The sequence below is a fragment of the Carlito syrichta genome, unplaced genomic scaffold (genome assembly GCF_000164805.1).
Source record: "Carlito syrichta isolate Samal-C Ts95f unplaced genomic scaffold, Tarsius_syrichta-2.0.1 Scaffold302427, whole genome shotgun sequence".
NCBI lineage: Eukaryota > Metazoa > Chordata > Mammalia > Primates > Tarsiidae > Carlito > Carlito syrichta.
The window spans coordinates 16086-37254 of NW_007246523.1; the positions used below are offsets into that span (position 1 = coordinate 16086).

The 21169-nt window shown below is 49.1% G+C and overlaps 1 protein-coding gene across 1 annotated transcript in view; it reads right to left on the bottom strand.

Moving 5' to 3' along the window:
• Positions 1 to 21169, bottom strand: part of ABL1 (ABL proto-oncogene 1, non-receptor tyrosine kinase) — a 156928-nt gene that overhangs the window by 2857 nt on the left and 132902 nt on the right. Inside the window, exons 4-11 of the mRNA XM_008056642.2 lie at positions 19732 to 20004; positions 11844 to 11928; positions 11018 to 11195; positions 9031 to 9215; positions 5611 to 5763; positions 3324 to 3413; positions 2816 to 2980; positions 6 to 812 (exon numbers count right to left, since the gene is read on the bottom strand). Coding sequence (XP_008054833.1) covers positions 6 to 812; positions 2816 to 2980; positions 3324 to 3413; positions 5611 to 5763; positions 9031 to 9215; positions 11018 to 11195; positions 11844 to 11928; positions 19732 to 20004 — 1936 coding nt within the window. The remainder of the gene's footprint in view (positions 1 to 5; positions 813 to 2815; positions 2981 to 3323; positions 3414 to 5610; positions 5764 to 9030; positions 9216 to 11017; positions 11196 to 11843; positions 11929 to 19731; positions 20005 to 21169) is intronic.

Genomic DNA, 21169 nt, shown 5'->3' on the forward strand with positions numbered 1-21169 from the left:
GAGGCCTGGGGCCGGCGCCATGGTGACCTGCCGGCGGAGGGGCCTTGGAGTCAGGCTGGGCGGGCTGGAGCCCGGGCTGGTCTCGGCAGCGTCCTTGAACACCTCGTCAGCAGCCTCCTCGCTTCTTTTCGCCAGCCGGGGCGGGGGCGTCACCGTGCCTCGGGCCACTTGGTCAGGTCTGTTCTCACTCGCCCGCTTCCGAGGCAGAGCTGGCTTCTCACTTCTGTGCCCTCCAAATGTGGACGAGTCGAACTGCCTCCCGGTGGACTGCAGGTCCCGGGGCAGCGTGACCGACCTCCACTCTGTGTCCTTGGCCCCATGGGGCACGCAGGAGGCAGAGCAGGAGCGCAGAAAGCGCTTGCTGGAGCTGCTGCCGCCTTCTTCCTCACCGGCTGCCAGGCGACTACCAGTCAGTGTGCTAGATTTTTTCCACAGGTGGGGAGACCGGAAGCCTGAGCCCCCTGACTCCCGGAGGGCTCCGTTGGGGACCCCAGCCCCATTGCTGGGCTTTGGGGCCTTGGCTGGGTCTGCCGTGTCCAAGGGGGTGAGAGCCAGGGCCCCGTTGCTGCTCTCTCGGCCCTCATCCTCGCTGGCCACCCTGCGCTCCGGCTGGCCATCCATCTCCCGGAAGGAGCTGCTGCGCTTGGGGGGCGTGGGGGCCGTCTTCTTCTTCTTCTTGATCAAGGCGCTGAACAGGTTGGTCTTCTTGTCTTTCGGGAGAAGGCGCTCATCTTCGTTCAGGCCGCCATCCGGGGCACCTCGTTCTTTCCGAGGCAGCAGTGGAGACACGGCAGGCTCCTGGTCCGGAGGGTCTGAAACACATCGGAAGAAATGATGGTCCAGACACAGGCTCCCTGGAGGGGCGCCCGGGAGTCTGGCAGCCAGCTCTGCCCCCACTCTCAAGGCCCAGGCAAGCCACCTCCCCCCCAGCTCACCCTCTGCTTTCTCACTTAGAAGTGGATTACAGTGTAGCTGGGAGAATGCAAATGACACACTAAATGTACAGCACGTGTCGTGGCTCTTAGCATACAATCTCTCAACAAAGTCACCGGTGCTGCTAGGATCATCACTAGGAAAGGATTAGGTTTCTGTCCCTGAAGACAGGGGAACAGAAAAGTGGCATGGCCTGGCCTTGGCGTCCCTGTGGGTTTGCTGTCAGGCAGCAGGGCCCTCGCCATCACTCTCTGGCGAGTGAAGACGCAGACAAGGCCGTGCAAGGGGTCAGAACCTGTGGCTCTCCCAACAGCCAGCCGGGCAGAGTCCTACGAGGAACGCTCTGGGCGGATGGGGCCGTGGCGCCGAGGGATAGGGACCACGGGCCTTTATGCATGGAAGCAAGAAGGGATAACCTCTGGCCATTTTAAATGGCATTCTTTAAATATGAATAATAGTTCATAAGAAATCTTTCTGATGCTGCCAAGCTCCCGCTAGTGAGTGACAGAACGCTCTCCCTCAGAGGTCAGCACCTGAAACTTGGAACAGAGGGGCAAGTGTGCACTGATCAGATCCAAGGCAGCACCTGGGATGGTTGAGCCAGGGAGAGCCGAGCACCTCCCGAAACTTCAGCCCGGCGAAACAGGATGAGAGTGCGAGAGGCTAATGAATTATACACAGCTCTTCCTCGGCGCTGAGTGGCTAGCTGACACCCGCGGCTCACCAGGAGATCACATATCAAAACGCTCCTCAGATGAGCCCTGACGGGCATAAACGAACATGACTGCTCGTCACTGGGCATCTAATAAGCACAATGTTCCCACAGTGGCCCCTCCTCCCACCTACTGGTCCACCTGAAGGCATGGAAACCAACAGAAGGATGAGGGGCGATGATGCTGGACAGCCGACAAGCCACAACCTCCAAAGTGAGTAACAGGGGGGCACGGGATTATTTTCTTATGGAAACCTTCTAAATGTGTATTTTGGTATATATTATATGTACCAGACTCCTACGATTGTGTGTGTGTACACTATATATATAAGCCTCACATTTAACTTTTTTTTTTTTTTAACTAATATGGGTACATGATAAAAAAAAATTGGGGTCTGTAGAATCTGCTGTGAGTGAACATTCTATCATACATCTCCTTTTAGATCTGGTTCTGTCCTGTCCCTTTCCACTGCCCAGTCTGTGGCCCCTGAAATCGAGTCCACCACAGCACCCCGGGAGCGTCCACAAACCCAGGTGCTGTTCAGTTGGCCTGCTGAGAACCCAGAAGACTGGTTTGGGGGGGGGGCAACCGCTCAATGGAACTAAGCCTGGCACGTACGAAGCATAAGATCCAATCTGCTAATATTCTTTGTGATAATACCTTGAGACCCATCCCGAGCTGACCCCTCTCCCTCACTGGCCTCAGGGGCAGCACCTGAGAGACACTCTCCCCAGAAACCACGGGGACACTAGCTCCACCCACAGGAAGCTTTTCACAGGCTAGCTCCACCCACAGGTGTCTCCTGGTTCTGTGCTCCAGCGAGCTTCGACCTGTGCTTTCACCACGAGCTGCTGTCTCTTGGCTCAACTTATCACTGTTGTACCCACCCCGAGAGAGCACCACAAATGCTGTGAATAACAGAGAAAGGCAGCCCACTCCCCAGCAGGCTTCAGAAGCATCTCTGCCTGTCACTGACTGCTGGAGCCAGTAGCTCCCGCGTGACTCCGAGGGAGGGACAGGTGCACTGGGGAGTGAGAACCTTTCCCTTTTCGAAGCTGGACCACCTATGGAGGCTGTGCCTGCCTCTCATTTGCCTGTGCTGCCCCGGATATGGCCTATCGACTCTCCCTGAGCCTCTGGCAAGAAGAGTGACATGGTGGCGGACATACCGTTCTCTCCCTGGCCCTTGGAGTGGGGCATCTCGGGCACGTCTGTGGTGTCTCTGTGCTCTGCAGCTCTCCGGGAGGTCCTCGTCTTGGTGGGCAGCTCTGGGGCCTGCAGCAAGGTGCTCACAGCCCCTCGGACGCCTTGCTTCCCCAGTTCCTTTTCCACTTCTAAGAATCACACAGGCATACAAACAACAACCCAGCAGCCATCAGTATCTGTCGACTTGGCACAGTGGCTCCTTTTCAAGATAATAGTGGTTACCTATACTCAGTTTAAAAGAGACATGGATGCTAGAGAAAGGGCACTCAGCATCTCTCAGAACTCTGCAGGGCTGCAGGAGACAGGGAGCCCGACGCTCAACACCTCTGCCCAGTTTTCTGGTTTCCGATGAGACTTGTTGGCCCATGCACTTCCAGCAGAAAGTAAAATAAAGGACCCAGGCTGGAGTCTCACATGGCTGCCCCATCTCAACCTTCCACCCAATGCAGGCCCCTGGGACGGGTACTTTACCATCTGAGATACTGGATTCCTGGAACATTGTCTCAAAAGCTTGGTGGATTTCAGCAAAGGAGGGCCGGTCAGAGGGATTCCACTGCCAACCTGGACAGAGGAGACCCAAGTTAGACCATCTACGAGGACTTGCCTATGATGTGGGGTTAGCAATTCTCAAGAAAAAGTCTGGAGATGGAAGAAGCATTCCAATCTTGCTACCATCTCTTGCTGCAACAAGTTAAAATGATGAATGCCATTGTGTCCTATTACAGACATTAAGAATTTGAAAAGACATTAGCTGCTGGCAGGAATATGGATTGTAAAACCCCAGAGATATGCTGATGGCGAGAACTGCATTTACAAATATATTTTTCCCAGCCCCACTCTAGTAGGTGTAGAAAATTACTAAGCCAAACAGCTCGTCTTCTCTCTCATCCTTGCTTCATGGTTACAACGTCTGAAATCCTCATCAGTAAAGAAATACTAATGAAAACGAGACTAAAATAAGGACTGAAGGGGCTGAGGAATGCCCAGTGTGGGGAGTGAGGGCGGTCATTCTCACACGCTGCTTGCAGACGCATGAACTGGCACAAATGTTTTTGGAAGACAATTTGTAAGATTTACCAGAATGTAAAATTCACAGTTATCTGAATCAACAGTTCAACTTCTAGAAACACCAGCCTAAGCATCTAGAGATCCATTCAGGAGAATGTTTGTGCTTGCCTTGTTTATAATGGCAAAACCAAAAAAACGTGTGGAACAACCAAATGCTCATTAAAAAGAGACTGAAAGAATGAATTAAATCATTTAAAGGAGTGCCAGGCAGCTATATAAAAATAAGAGGTGGGGAGAGGGACAGACAGCTCTGAATATATGGACTTGGAAAGGCATGCCTGATATGTTGCTGAGTGTAGGAAATGATCATATAAATATCTTTTTAAAAAAAAATTTTTTTTAGAGACGAGGTCTCACCAAGTTGCCCAGACTGCTCTTGAGCCCCTGAGCTCAGGCAATTGTCTCACCTCCGCCTACCAAAGTGTTGAGATTACAGGCTTGCGCCACTGTGCCCGGCCACATATAAATATCTTATAAAATACATGATTAAAACATTTTAAGGACACAGTACAAATATATATATGTAAATAATATAAAACCAACTGGATAAACATCACTTCAAGTGTTTAGATATTATAGCAAAATGTTTGAAGGTAGGGTCCAGGGATGTGTGTTTATTAATAAGAAACTAGGTTTGGTATCCATCAATCCCATTTTTGCTTAAGAGAGGAAACCAAAAAACCTCACGTATATACTATCTATAAATAAAGGTATAGAGTATTTTGAGCCCACCTGTTTGAGATCAGTCCGGGCAACTTGGTGAGACCTTGCCTCTACAATAAATAAAAAATCAGCCAGGCATGGTAGTGTGAGTCTGTGGTTCCAGCTACTTGGAAGGCTGAGGTGGAAGGATCGCTGGAGCCCAGCAGATGGATGCTGGGGTGGTTGTGAGCGTGACACTGCACTCTAGCCTGGTCAACAGAGTGACACTCCAACTCAAAAAAAAAAAAGTCTCAGCCAGGCACAGTGGCTCACCCTGTAATTCCAGCACTCGGGGAGGCAGAGGCAACAGGATTGCTCAGTGTTCACGACCAGCCCAGGCAACTTGGTGAGACCTTGTCTCTACAATAAATGTAAAAATTAGCTGGGTGTGGTGGTGCATGTCTGTGGTTCCAGTCACCTGGAAGGCTGAGGTAGAAGGATAGCCTGAGCCCAGCAGGTTGAGGCTGCGGTGACGGTATGCACTCCAGCCTTGGCGACAGAGTGAGATTCTGACTCCAAAAGAAAAAAAAACAAGCCTGAAAGACTGGGTGGGTGCGGTGGCTCCTGCCCATAATCCCAGCACTTTGGGAGGCCAAGGCAGGAGGATCACTTGAGGCCAGGAGTTGAAGACCAGCCTGGGCAACACAGTGAGACCTTGTCTCTACAAAAAAAGAAAAAAAGAATTAGCTGGGCGTAGCGGAGTGTGCCTGTGGTTCCAGCCACTTAGAAGGCTGAGACAGGATAGCCTGAGCTCAGCAGGTCGAGGATGTAGAGGCCAAGAGTGTGTCACTGCACTCTAGCCTGGGCAACAGAGTAAGACTCTGATACAAAAAAAAAAGAAAAAGAAAAGAGACTGAAGATTATGTTACAGTAGTTGCTTTTGAAGACTAAAGGAAGGAAGACTTTAGTATTTTATGTATACGCTCCTGCATTGGAATTTCTTGCAACGCCCACATACACTTTTTCAAGGGGGCTGGGGGAGACTCACATGCTCGCATGAGTTCGTAGACCTTCTCCGGGCAGCCTTCTGGGCGTTCCATGCGATAGTCTTTCTCCAATAGCTCATAAACCTGGGACAGGTCAATCCCTGGGTAAGGTGACATGCCATAGGTAGCAATTTCCCAAAGCAATACTCCAAATGCTAAAAAAGAAAGAGAAAGGCTGTTCAAGATGTGTAAGATTTAACCACACTGCATTTAAACTGGGTTACCTGTGCAGAGTCTTCAGAAGTTATGCCCCAGAAACAGGTCAGGCATTGATATCTTGCCAGGCTCTTAATCACCAATAGCCCAGGACAAAACAGGACAGAATGAGCCTTTAAGCTTCCCCGTTCCACAGACTACAACACGTTGGAGGAGAGAAGATGGCTGGGTTACCAGTCCCTCTGGGGTCTCTGAGGTAATGTGACTTTCTTGCTGAGACATGTGGAGGGAGGACACCAGTGGTGAGAGTCAGACAGCTGTGTTCTACTCAGAACCGTGTAGCCAACCAGCTCTGTGCCTAAGACTGGCTGCTGTTCCTTTCTAGGTGTACAGGACTATCTCCAAGGCCCCTTCTAGCACTAAGAATTTCATGAAAATCTTATGAAATCTTTGAACGTTTTGAAACCCTCAAACTAGGGCCTTAAAATAAAATTCCTTTTCCCAAGAATAAGGGCTCCTTAGAGAAACGAGTGATTCAGGTCTAGGGCAGGAAGGAACCTGGAATATCTTATAATTCCAGACAGCATGGGTAACATGTCTACAGGGCAATGCCAAAAGGCCTAGGAGTTGTCAGGCGCGGTGGCTCAGCCTGTCATCCCAGCACTTTGGGAGGCTGAGGCCAGAGGATTGCCTGAGCCTAAGAGTTTGAGACCAGTCTGGGCAACTTGGTAAGACCTCGTCTCTACAATAAGTCAAAAACTTATCTGGATATGGTGGCATGTGCTTGTAGTTCCAGCTACTTGGAAGGCTGAGGTGGAAGGATCACCTGAGCCTAGAAGGTCGAGGCTATGGCGGCTGTGAATGTGCCATTGCACTCCAGCCTGGGCAACAGAGTGAAACTCTGACTCAAAAAAAAAAAAGCCTCGGAGCTAATTTGAAGTTCCCATTGCCAAAGATGAGACAATCCAGATCTCAGCAAGGAAAATACATGCAGTGGACTGAAACACATCAAATATATTTAAATCTAAGATTTAATAATACTATCACAATGGGCAAAAAAACCCCAGAAACCTAACTGGTCACCACTGAGGGTATTAAGAAACCAAAAAGTTAATTTCAAAAACTGGTAAACAAAGGCAAAGAAGCAAATTATTTATCTTATATGAACTGACCCACTGAGCAACCAAACAGATGAGGGGCAGTTTCTTCTTATAGAAGTACTCCGCTAATAAACAAGAGAAAAATGACAGAATTAGAGAATTATCATCTGGCAACCCCTAGTCAACTATCAGATCTAGGCACAGAAATTGCTAAAAATCACAAAAGAGAAGATCAAGCATTGTGCACCCACTGATGGAAGAACACACCACCTCCTCTGATGCATCTCACGACAAGAAAAACTATCAAACCTGAATGTGAGCAAGCTGTCTGGATGCACCCGCCCATTTATGGAGAATACTGAGGCCAGGCAAATATGTTAAACTACACGGTGGAATACAAGAGCAAAACCCAGAATGGGAGAAACTCTATGGAACAAATGATGAGTTTCTTCAATAAGTAGAGAGCACAGAAAATGCAGAGATGGAGGAGCTTAGATGAGGGGAGACTTGAGGGCCGACCCATGGATGCACTTTGAATCATCTTTGGATCTCAGGTCAAACGCACAGTAAAAAAAAGGGAGGAGTAATTCTTAGGGTTCCACTGAAAACTTCAGGATAGTTGATAGGTAGCAATGTGGTTATGCCAATCAAAAAAAGTCATCTTTAAGAGACCCATAAAAGAATATTTATGTGAAAATAACATTTGTGATGTGCTCCCAAACAATAAGTGTCTGAGCCGGGCTCGGTGGCTCAAGTCTGTAATCCCGCGCCTTTGGGAGGCTGAGGTGAGTGGATTGCCTGAGCCCGCGGGTTCGAGACCCGCCTGGGCAGCGAGACCTCATCTCTTCAATAAATCAAAAAATCAGCCGGGCGTGGTAGCGCATGCCTGTAATTCCGACTACTTGGAAGGCTGAGGCAGAAGGATCGCTGGAGTCCAGCAGGTCAAGGCTGCGGTGGCCAGAAGCGGCCACTGCACTGCAGTCTGGGTGACAGAGTGAGACTCCAACTCAAAAAAAAAAAAAACCAAAAAACAGTAAGTGTCTGGCGGGTGGGGAGCAGAGGACGCATGCTCGCCACGAGGTGATGCCTACTGAAGCTGGGTGGTGGGGACGAGGGGAGCTCATTCAGTGACTCCATCTTCTTTAGTGCAGGTTTACAGTCTGTCATAACAAAAAGTTTAAAAAATTTTAAAAATTGTCACATGAAAGTTCTAAACCGTATTCCCTGCATAGAGGAAGATTCTGGGTGCCTATAGGGTTGGCAGCTAGCTGCCCCAGCAAAGTCAGGCAAGCTTGGAATGAAGACAAAAAGATGGTAAGATTAAAAAAAGAAAAAAGCCGGGCATGGTGACTCATGTCTATAATCTCAGCACTTTGGGAGGCAGACGCAAGAGGACTGCCTGAGCCCACGGGTTCAAGACCCGCCTGGGCAACATGGTGACACCTTGTCTCTATAGTAAATCAAAAAAATTAGCCAGGCGTGGTGGTGCACGCCTGTAGTTCCAGTTACTTGGAAGGCTGAAGAAGAGGGATCGCTTGAGCCCAGCAGGCTGAGGTTGTGGTGCCTTGAGTATGCCACTGCACTCCAGCCTGGGTGACAGAGTGAGACTCCAACTCAAAAAAGAAAAGAAAAGAAAAAAGAAAAGAAAAAGAGAGAGAAAGTAAGTTATTCTGGACTAGGTATAGTGGCTCATGCTTGTAATCCCAGCATTTTAGGAGGTGGAGGCAAGAGGATGACTGAGCCCATGGGTTTGAGAACAGCCTGGGCAACTTGGCAAGACCTCATCTCTACAATAGAAAAAAAAAATTAGCCAGGAATGGTGGTACACACCTATAGTTCCAGCTACTTGGAAAGCTGAGGCAGAAGGATCACCTGAGCCCATCAGGTCGAGGCTGCAGAGGTCATGAGTATGTCACCACACTCCAGCCTGGGCAACAGAGACTCCGACTCAAAAAAAAAGTTATTTTGTATTACTTAGGAAGAAAAGCCTCACTTTTACTTCATTTTGGAAAGAAAACAGAAAAAAAAGGATTTTAAAATAAAGGATGAAACAAAATAAGGAGAATGAAGAAATGAAGAAAAAGAAAGGGGTATAAAAAAGCCAGGAGAGAAAGAGAAAAGCCTCTGCCATGGATGTGGACTGTCCTGGTGCCCAGCAGCTCTTACCCCAGACATCAGACTTGATGGAGAACTTGTTGTAGGCCAGGCTTTCAGGTGCTGTCCATTTGATTGGGAACTTGGCTCCGGCGTGGGCGGTGTAGGTGTCCCCTGTCATTAACCTGCTCAGGCCAAAGTCAGCCACCTTCACCAAGTGGTTCTCCCCCACCAGGCAGTTCCGGGCAGCAAGATCTCTAAGAAAGAAAGAAGCTCATCCATGAGAACTCCTGGCTGACACCCCAGTTTCACAAACCCTCTGCTGCTGAGCAAAAGAGCAGTACTGGCAAGGGGAAGCTTGAGTCTGGTCCCCAGAAGCTGTGCCACTGCCCCACTGGGGAGGAGCACCAGCTCCTCAGCACCCTGAGCTCCCCCAGGGAGAGGCAGCAGGGGCTGGGCTGGGAGCCGGCTCCCTGGCCCCATGACCTGGAGCTAGTTAATTACCTTGGGGCTCAGTTACCTCATCCGTAAAATGAAGATGATAACAGTGGCGCCGACCTCTTAGGGGTGTTGTGATGGTAATGAATTAATATGCAAAGTGCTTCGACTGAGGCCTGGAGAGCAGCCAGTGTGTGGTTACTGCTACACCATTCCAGGCAGGGGCACACTTAGCCTAGTCCTTGATCACCAGAAACTTCCATCAGGGCGAGTCTCCGCATGTCCTATTCAGACTCGACAGGACAAAATAAAACAAAGCCCACGGCATTCTTTACCTAGCCTTGCTACCTACCTTCCTCCTCCTTCCTGATGCTTACCCAAATGCATCCCCAAACCTCTCTCCTACATAATCCGCTGCCTCTGCCTCCTGTGTGCCCAGGGAGGTGGGAGTCTAATCTGTGGTTCCTGAACGTGAGCCATGAAATCACAGGCAAACTGGAAGTGAGGAACGAGAAGAGGCTGCAGCTGAGGGCGATGGCGGCATAAGATAGCGTGATCATCGGCAATGAGAGAGAAATTAAATACAGAAGAGTTGTGCCTAATAGGATTTGGGTAAAGCAGTTTCAGTTTGCCTGAATGAAGAAGGAACAGACCTAGCTATGCACAGCAAACCAGAAGTCAAGGAATCTCAATTTGCAGCATCAGAGGGTTCACTCTCCTGGCTGCCAGGAGCATCTGGATCAGCTCTCACGGAGCATGGAAAATCTGTCTTACAAGGAGCCGCCAGCATTTCACACATGCTACTCTTATGCCTCGCTATGAAATCTCATGTAGAGGCTTCACACTCGAGCTAATTGAGTAGGAAAGGTCACGATGGTGGCGTGGAGACATCCTGTATGAAAGGCTCCGGCAAAGCCCATCAGATTCTGTCCTGCACAGGCTAGCACTTTGCTAGGAAGCCATTTCCACCAGTGAAGAATGCAAAGACCAAGATAATTGTGGCACACTTGAAGGTCAGAACACTCCAGGGTTTAAAACAGCAAAGATGCTTCATTTAGGTCTCCATATATACAGCCCTGACAATTGTGGAAACATCCCTGAACCAAATGACAGGAAGTTCAGTGGAGAATGAAATGCTAATAAAGAGAAAGGAGGATAAAAACCACACTCACTTAAACATGCATGGGCTGTTATCATGAATGTGTCTAAAAGCAATGGCAACAGCTCCCAGGAAGAGGTCATTACTGATGGACACTGGCCTCGGCGGAAAAATGAGCCCTCCATTCAGAGGGAGCTGTGATTACCAGGAAGGACGCCTTTATGAACTGCATTTCATACTCCACTTAGTCCAAAATGGCTCGGAAGTGAAACACTTCTTACCCCGGGGATTTACAGCTCCGCTGGTCCAAGGTCTAGGCCTGGCCGAATTTAGCCCTGGACGCGTGCCTGTAGAGTCAGGAGCCTTGCGTGTGCCTTTGTTCCAAGGTCCAATGTGCTGCCAGCACTACAGTTAGAAGCTGAGCCCTAGGACCTCGTGGGCCGGGGCCTTTCGAAAAGGCTGCCCTGTACCCGACTCTGCAGTTCAGCAGTTCTGCGGTTGGGCTGCTCCGCCAAGCCCTACCTGTGGATGAAGTTTTTCTTCTCCAGGTACTCCATGGCTGACGAGATCTGTGTGGCCATGTAGAGCAGCACCACGGCGTTCACCTCCTGCCGATTGCACTCCCTCAGATAGTCCAGCAGGTTCCCATAGGTCATGAACTCGGTGATGATGTAGAACGGGGGCTCCCGGGTGCAGACCCCTGCCAACAAGACACGGGTGGCTTCAGCACAGGGCTCCACTCCTTAGTGACGACCGTCTAAAGAAAAGGCTTCTGACACAGATTCGGACTCTGCCCCTGAGTCCTGGGCCCGACTTCTAACATGGCTCCGAGCACCTGTGGCTTCAGATTGTGCTCCCGTGGGGTGGGGGAGCCCTGGCCATGCTGTTTTCTTCCTCTCCAGACAGTGAACTTGCATTTACACAGAGAGACTACCACTGAGTTCAGAAGCAAAGACCAGGCCCCACATGAAATGACCTAAGCCACTGTGAGCTGCCCTCAAGTGGTTACATCTACTTACGGAGTCACTTTAGTGAGAAAACTCTCGAAAATTCTCAAGTTTTCAGAAGCCAATTTCAGATTTGCATTTGACTGATTTTGGGTATCCATTTAAAGCAATCACATGTTCTCCCTCTCTGATACACACAGGTACACATGTGTACACACACATACACATGCACAAACACACACACCAGCCTCCTTACACCAGTGGCTGAGTGTTGGCAGAGTGCTGACGTCCGAATGAGAGCCTTCAAGGCAGTGAGCCAACCATCACTTCCTTCCCAGCACCTGGTCGCCCCAGAGGGAATGGGTACAAGCCCCACCCTCCAGAGTGCTGTGCTTACTCACCGAGGAGCTGCACCAGGTTAGGGTGTTTGATTTCTTTCATGACTGCAGCCTCTTTCAAGAACTCTTCCACCTCCATGGTGTCCTCCTGCAGAAGAAAAGGAGTGGTGAAATGGTTGCCGCAAGCAGGTGGGAAAGTACAACTTGAATCGTTCATACAAGTTGCAGCTTCGACTTCGTACACTTGTCGGGGCTACCTTTTCTGATGGCCACATGGTTCGGGCCAGGTGATCATCACCCCTAAGGCACAAAGCATTTTCCCCTTTGATGCTGAACTTCTGAATCCTCCCCCAAGGCAGCAGGCCAAAGCTGGCTTGCACATGCTGACAACTTGCTTCTGGTGACTGCTATGCACACCATATGTGTTTCCCCACCTTTTGGAGTTTGTGGGGGTGGGTGAGATGTGCAGTGGCAAATACTACATACACGGTACTGCTTCCCTGAGGAGTATCTGGTTTCCAAGGGGTCCTAACATACTTGGCATAAGCAAAGAATCGCCTGAAGAATCTGAAATGTGACCGATTTAAGGGAATGACACCTTGATGGCAGAGAGACACACCGCATTACCGAAGAATGATGCCTCCAAACATGGCAGCCACAGAGGAGGCTGAGCTGCTGCCGCATGTGGTGCACGGGGCTCTAATGAAGCAGTTGCCACTATCTGTCAGGTCAATTACTCAGATTCTAGAGTAATCCTCACCAGCAGCTCCCCTGACAACACATTCACAAGTGTCATCAGTACACGTCACGTGCTAACAAGTTCACAGTATCTGAACGCCAAGGGGGAGCAAGCTCTCGGCAAGTGCCCAGGACGAACAAGATGCTGTGTCTCCACTTCCTCACATCTTTTCAGCCTACGTCAAATCTGATGTTCTGTGATGCCTCATCCTGGGGTTGGCCCTATCACATAGAGCCTTGGCCTTGGCCTACATGGCCAAGCCTCTTTTTGTCTTTAAAGGAAAAAAAAAAAGCCACCGTCTTCTGAATCGATCATCCAAACAAGAGGCAGGTGGGTGCTGAATGGTCTGTCCCACTGTGAGCACCTGGCTACAAAGACCACCAGAGGAAGTGAGATGCCTCCAAGTTTCAGCATGAGTCTGACTTTGAAGAGAAATGGGGGATGGGGAGCGAGCGTCATGAAAATGTGGCTCCCCAAGAGGAAGGCTTTCTCAACTCTCTGTTAATGTGGAAGCTTCTATTTCCCTGCCCCTTTGGGAGACAAAGTGCTCTGACTGTCCTCACTCACTGGGGGCTGCCCCATCCGTCCCCCTGACACGGAAGAGACGTCCAGAGGACAGGCCAACCTTTCCTCACAGCTTTCCTGCTTGGGTCAATCCTGTTTACAAGCGAAGCATGACCAATGAGGCTATGTGTCAGCCCATTATCTCCCAGCTCTGGGCTCTGTGAGACTGAAACTTAGAAGCAATTTATTGCTCTTTAAAAATGGTGAGCAGCTCTTAATGTCAATTACACATCGTTGGTAGTCACTGTGCCAAGCTGTACAGGGGAAAGAACTCATCCCTACTGCCCCCATTGGCTGTTGAATTCTTCTGAGCCCTCTCTGCTCCTTAACATGCTCAGCGGACCATGCTGTTTTTGGCACAGAGTGCTGTGATCTACCAGGGTGACACGCTAATGTCAAATGCTGGGAAGCGAAGTTTGCCAGAATCAGGGGATTCCATGCTGCTCACGTACAGGACTGGGCTTTAAGAATCTTGCTTGGCCAATAACATGCTCAGAAAGTGCCTCTCAAATGAGGCTTTCTAGACAAGTGTTTCAATTTTAAAGCACCACAGAATAAGCCATGCACAGCAAAATCATTTCGGATCCATCATTCGCTTTTACAGCTACTGACCCTTTTCTAGAAGACCCGTGTGAAAAATCCTGAGGGGCATGAACACGCAAAAGGAACAACATGGTTTTCAAAGGCATCTCTTCTCTCTCCCGTCTCTCTTACACACTCACAAGGAAAAGTAGAAACAGTTCCTTGTGTTTCTTTCAGAAAATCAGTGTGGATTTGTCTCCCCCTGCTGGAATCAGACTTAGTTCAATTTATAGTTTAGATTGTTAATAGCAACCTACATTTGTAGTTGTTTAAACTGGAAATATCCCTGATGCGCTCCCATGACATTCCTTTATTTTTTATTTACTTTTAGTTCCATTTGTACAGTAAAATAAAATGAACTCAGATGAATTAGGGTGAAGAAAATGCTTTGAGTGAAAACTGTGAATTTTCAGCCCAGTCTCTTCAGTGCTGGTCAGGGAGAGAGATGGTCAACTGGCCTCTCTTTACAAGCACTTACTGGCCCGGATAATGAACATTCTGAATGGTGCAGCAGAGTGGCTAGGAGACTGACTTATGAGTCCGACCTACCTAGCTCTGATGCTGTGACCCTGGCAAGTTACTTACCCTCTCTGAATCTGTTTCCTTATCTGCACAGGGGAGGGAACATCTGAATTTCCTCATGCCCAAACAGTGCCAAGAGCAGTGCCTGAAATGCAGCCGATACTGTCTTGGTGCTCACTTTGTTACTACTAAGACAGCTGAACTCCATTCCTGAGCAGACCAAGCGTTCAGTGTAAGAAGGAACCACAGCTTGTATGAAACAAAGGCTGGCTCTTTAAAGGATGCTACACTATCTGTATTATTCACAGGTACATTCTCCCACACTTAACATCTCCCAGGTATTTCCTAATCGGTTTCCTCCTTTTTGTTCACCAATTTTAGGTATTTTACAGCCTGAAAAAGAGTTTTTAGAAATGGCTCGGCCTCCTGGCAGTTTCTGCACAGACTTTAAGCTCTCAATACCCTCTTCTCAGCGGGGACTCCGGGCCCTACTCTTGTCTACAGGTAGATCAGTTTCCACTTCTGTTTCTAGCTTTTAGTCAAAGGCTAGGTAAGCAAGGTCACAAGCACAGCGATGTGCCATCCTTTATCTACCAGGTAAACCAGGATCAACACGATGAAAAACATACTGGAGAGACAGCACAAGGCTTCCAAGTTAGACTGAGGACTGCGGTCCCCACGCCAGATATAAGACTTGAAGATCAGGCAAAAAGCCATGAGGGACTACCTCACAGGGGAACCCCTGGAACTCTTGTCCCCAATACTGCGACTGCATCAAGCTCCATGGCCCAAGGAGGACCCTGCGAAGAATGATTTCTTGCAAGAGCAAGTGTGACAGGCCGATAGCAGGCTCTGAGATGTGTGACCTCTCTCTAACATGTAGCCCTCGTCGTCAAGTCAGACGGCTGCCATGTGTCTGACGCCAAGTACTAATACTGTCATGGAGCCCTGCCTTCCCTGCTTGTTTCTGGAGCTCCCCCAATAAAACCAATTTCCTGAGAGAGAGAAAATAAAACCAAAACACACTGTGCCGGGGGCAGTAAACAGGCGCCTTCTCAACATGGCCGGTGGAGTGCAAATTGGTGCAAGCTCCTTGGAAGGCACTCGGGCAGCGTGATCAGAATTGTAGCTGCACATGGTTTCTGATCCACCTGGACAGCTCCACGTGGGTGCAAATGAGGGCAGTCCCTGTGGCACTGACTGCAGGGCCAAAATATTGGAAATACTGCCAAGGCCCAGGGAGAGCTGGTATGTGCTACAGTATGTCGGCACAAAAAGAAGACACCCTCATGTAGATAGATAAGGAACGACTGCCATGATATACTGTGTGGACAACAGAAGGTACAGAGTGGTGTCTACAGGAAGATGTCATGTTAAAAAGGACACACACACGTGGACTCAAGAAAACACAAAAACTGGAGGTACAAGAGTACTATGTGCACAGAGCACCTATTCGAGAAATATGTACTGTATGTTATTTCCCACTGTTTTAATAGTAAATTTGTCAGTTAGTTCATGAGTCAATCTGAATGCCACACGAGATGAAAGTAGGTAGTCTTTTCCAAATTCTATTACTTAGAGAACTGTTGCATAGTAAAAAAATGACTTACAAACTCCTGGAATACAGTCCAGCTAGTTAGGAGGCTGAGGCGGGAGGATCGCTGGGCAACACAGTGAGACCCCCCCATCTCTCCCCAAAAGGGAAGCTTCTTGTACATGACAGCTGGTTCTCTTAAGCACACCCTGCCTTAACCCGGATAGCAAACACATAGGTACAGCAAAGTCTATGCCCCAAATACTGCCAAAATCCAAACGAACAGTTCCCAATGGGCCTTGGCCGTCACTCCAGTTTCCCACTTCTCCTTCTCATATTTGCTTCCCGTCTTCCTTCTGTCTGGAAGGTACATGACCCAGTGCCTCCTTTCTGGCTCAGTATGGAATGGTGGTGGTTAAAAGTAGGGTCTCGCTCCCCCTGCTGGTTATGGAGGCTTCTGATTCTGCCCTTGGAGGGATCAGCGATAGGGCAGGACAGGAGGGTGGGAGACTAAGAGACCCGGAGACCTGTTGAGGGAATGGAGTTGGGCTAGAGCTGCAAGGGTTTTTCAAGAAGTTCTGAAGAGAGAGGTAGATCGTAGCTACAGCCTGTGAGGGAAGTAAATGGGAGAGAGGGGGAAAAGGTGATTTTTTTTTTAAAAGGGCATGACTGTGGTTGATGTATATTTTTCATGGTGTCTGAAGACCAAGAACCCGAGTTACGATCAAAAAAAGGAAAAGGAGAAGAGTTGAGCTGTGGAGTCAGGTGCCTGGGTTCAAATCATGGCTCTGTCACTTCTGGTGTGTGAAGCCAGGCCAGTCATCTAACCTCTCTCTGCTTCCGCTTAAATGTTGATGCAGGCGGAGTGGCCCTCAGCCGAAATGCCTGAGACCAGAAGTGCTTCAGAGTTTGGACTGTTTCTGATTTTGGAATATTTATTTTATACTTACTGGGTAAGCATCTCGAGTCTGAAAAGCTCCAATGTACATTCCTTTGAGCATGAGATCGGTGCTCAAAAAGTTGCAGACTTTGGAGCATTGTGGATTTTGGCTTTTCAGATTTGGGGTGCTCAACTTGTAATATCAGTACCCTTCTCTTAAGGCAGTAAGGAGTAAATGAGATGTAATATGTAATAAGCACTCAAAACTCTGCCAGGCACAGAATAAGGGCACAAGAGGTGATTATCATCATTGTAACTTAAAACACACTTGGGCCAGGCTCCGTGGCTCAGCCTGTAATCCCAGCACTTTGGGGGCCAAGGCGAGTGGATTGCCTGAGCCGGTGTCTCTACAATAAATCAAAATTAGCCAGGCGTGGTAGCACACGCCTGTAGTTCCGGCTACTTGAAAGGCTGAGGCAGAAGGATCGTCAGAGCCAGCACGGCAAGGCTGCGGTGGTCGGGAGCATGCCACTGCACTCCCGTCTGGGCGACAGAGTGAGACTCCAACTTAAAAAAATAAAAAATAAAAATAAAACACACTTGAAGTCCTCAATTTCTATAGCTTTGATATTGATACTAATCTTACTTGACAAATAGGCAACATACCACAGGGATGTTTTTGTGCAGGGCAGGCAGAAGGAGGGACAATTTATTTAGCAGTTGCTTAGTACCATACTTTCAGATAGCATACTTCTAGGAAGAAACATGCCAGCTTTTCCCTCCCTAGAAACCACTTGGGGAGGATAACTCACAGAAATCCAGGCAACTGGAGCCTGCAATGCCTTTCTAACTGGGGAATCCTAAGACAATCAGGATCTTTGGAAGGGTTATCAAAAACATAGTAAAAAGAACAACCATACATGGCTGTCCAAGCATATTCTGACTCGGGGGTGCGAGGAGACCCCTACCACACCGAGCGCCCGCAGGATCCCTCCTCCGACCCTCCTGCAGTTGCTCAGAGAAGAACGCCGTGGCAGCGTCCACCGAGGTTTCCTCAAATACCAAGCTATGCAAATTCAATCTCTTTTTAAAGTTTCAGACCAGCCTTCACCGGCTGAAGTCGAGTGTACTTTGTGTAAATCCTGGGAAATGTGTGGTAAGGCCTCAGTCCTTCCCAGTGCACCAAGCTGGTCAAGGCCCCGTTGCTCGGGCCTGGTCTTCAACTCCGTCTCCAGCTGAGGTGCTGGAGCCCAGGCACAGCCCTCTCCTGCGCGCCTGTGGTTGAGAGACACGAGGCAACAGCTGTTTCCTATGAGGATAGTGAACTAAACTGCACGTGTATAGAGAGATAGGCACTGATTACAAAACGCAGCATACAGGTATACAAATCTGTTAGCCCAAAACCACAGGCGCCTGACCTTTGACAGATTGCTGTGGTTCCCATCACAAGCCACTGATCACCAGTGCACTCCAACACCACCATCTCAGAGAAACTCACATCGAGTCATGTTTTTCTTGGGCATCAAACCTCTCAGCGGTGCCCTAGTCAGAGTTCAAGGCTGCTGAGGCTTACGTGCTCCTCTCAGTCTCTCTCCTGTGGCCATGCCCTGGCTCGCAACTGCCCACACGTACAGCTCCCCAGTCCTCCCCCTTGTACCCTCTCATGGTGGTGGCTCTGACCATGAGCCTCTGCCACTGCACTGTTACCCTGGTCCCTCTGCCTGTTTCTCCTACTACCTGGACCGCCCCCTGCCAGAGGTGAGGAACTCGGACCTGTCCTTTTCATTTTCTTTTTTAAAGTAGGAATTCATTTAGAAGACAGGAAAACTCCCAGCAGCGGGAGGGAGCCGGAATGGATTGCCCCGTTCTTTTCATTTTCTAATCCCAGTGTTGAGCCCAGGATCTGGAAAGGAGTGAGGAACTCGATCAGTATTTATTCAGTTAGTAAAAAGTCCTATCTGGGAAACAGTCGAGAGTCCTCAAGGTGATCCTGAACCATGCTACCCTCTCAAGTGCCAGTCCTGTCCTGAAGGCTGGGGCACACGTTGAATATGAGAGTCAGAAAGCCACCTGGTTCTAGGACTAAAGAAAGGGATCTTTTCTCCGAAGCAGTCACTTTATACCAGCCAGAAATCCTATTTCCTATCTCACAGAGCCTTTGAGGGAAGGCATCAGCTAAGTCCGAGTACCTGAAAGGCAAGCGCATTGGCGGAGCCAGCTAAACGTATATGGCTTTTGAGACACACACGCAAACTTGGGTCTGTTTTTCCCAGCAGTGGGTGTTTCAGGTCTTTTTCTTTGCTGGTAGCTACAAAAAGGGGCTCCCTCTCTAGGTGTCTGTGCACACGTCAATGCACTCACAGCTCATTTAAAACAAGTGAAAATAATGTAAGTCAACACTAGGGGACACTCTCGCCACAGGGAAAAGCTCAGATCACATTTGAAGAAGCCAAAGGACTGAAAATGAAAACTTCCTTTCCTTGGTGTCCTAAGGATTTCAAAGAACTTAAAAAAAAAAAAAAAGTCTGGAAACTACAAGCAGTATTCATTAGTCAAGAGAGTGGAAGTTGCAGTTAACAAGAAAGAATGGGCTGTGTGTGAGTTGGTAAAAAGCGAGTTTCCCTGACGCCTTTCTAGCGGGTACTTCCTGCAGGAGTCTGGGCACAGAATGGGAACCTGCTGGGAACACCCAATGCACCTGCCTGGAGGATCTGCCAACAGAAAGTCACAGACGAGTCACACGTGTCTTGGTTAAACCTTCTTTCAAATCTCAGAGAGCTTTTTTCCTTCCTTTCCTTAACTCTCAGTAGGAAGCGATCTCCAAGCCACTCAAAAGAATAGAAACCCACGGCTTTAAAAGCCTCTTGCCATAGAATGAGGAAACTTCTCCAAATGACTCGGCTTTTTACACCAAACCCCTCAGCACGCGTTGGCCCTCCCCATGTGTGGAAACACACTGGGATTATAAGAATGATCAACTCACACAAAAGAAACACCCATGGTGTGAGATGGAGGAGTCAACGACCTGGCCCTGCCGGAGCCCTCGCCTTCGGCCCTCGTAATGTAGCTCTGGAAGCGCCAGTGGCCTCCTTACCCCTCTAGCGAAGGCATCACAGCAGCCCTGGCCTACCTTCAAGGTCTTCACCGCCACCGTCAGGTTGTACTTCTTCCACACACCCTCGTACACCTCCCCGTACTGGCCTCCGCCCAGCTTGTGCTTCATGGTGATGTCTGTGCGCTCCATCTCCCACTTGTCGTAGTTGGGAGACACGCCGTAAACAGTGGGCTTGTTGCGCTTGGGGGCTGGATAGTGGAGAGTGGTGATGAGCCCGTCGGCCACTGTGGAATGATGGTGAACCAGCTCGGCCAGCGTGTTGAAGCGGCTTTCTGAGGAGACGTAGAGCTGAGGAAAGAGGGAACAGCTTTCAGCCCACAGAGAGATGCAATCGCCATCACCTCATGTAAGCCAGTTTGAGCTTTAATTTAATGCACATCAAAACCTCAGATAAATGGCTCTCCATACAGGACTGAGTGTTAGAACACCACTTACACTGTCTTTGTCTACCCAGGCTGTAACTTGCTCGGTGAGCAGGAAGACATAACAAAAGGACTCGGGGCCTTTGCACCTGCTACCGTTCCCTCAGGCTGAAATCCTCAGCTCCCAATCTTCACCCATCCACCCTCTCTTACCATCATCTCAAGGCCAGGTGAAATGCCCTGAAAACCTGGTCTACAGTCACCCCTGGCAGGAGTCATCAGTCCCTTTCCTCCCTTCTCTGCACTGGGCTCACTACCAGTCGGTCAGTTCCTGTTCATCTGCTTAATTACCTAACAGCATGGAAGCTTCATGAGCTCTCCTTTTTATTCCTGTGCCCCAATGTTGAAAACATGAAATGAGTACATAATAGGTATCAATAAATAGCTGCTGGTTAAATAAATAAAAAATAGAACTTAATATTTGCTGACTGGGAAAAACAATCATTATAATTAAAAATGGATGAGCCTAGAATGTTACAGTGATTGGAAGATAAAAACCACTATACCCAATGTAAATCTCCTTTGTACCGCTACCCCTCACCCTGGGCTGAGCAGGAAGCATCAGAGGCCAATGCCTGCAGATCCCAGGGGTCTGCCCACTGGGATGCCCGCACAGCACTATCCAGGAGCAGAGCGGGGCTTGAAAGGCCCTACAAAGACTGCACAGCCTTTTCCAACACGAGGAGGAAAGCATTAATACAAAGGGTTTAAGATGCAAGAGCACTGGACTCGTGAGAGACCTCCGGCGGGTGAGGAGCTGTGCGCGAACCTTCCATGCAGAGTTCCTGTCTGGACACAACCAGGCTGGAGAGTAGGGGGCACACAGGCTGGCAGACAGCAGCAATGTGGGGTGGAGGGAGGCCTACTCTTTTCTTCCTCTTTTGTTTCTTTCACTGGTTCGGCAAAGGAACATTTCCTTACCAAAACAATCCACATTAAAATGCACACAAAACATCTGGGCTCCAGGCACACAACTGAATCTACTGGCTTGCTCAGGGTAGCCAACCATCACTGAAGGTGGAAAGAATACT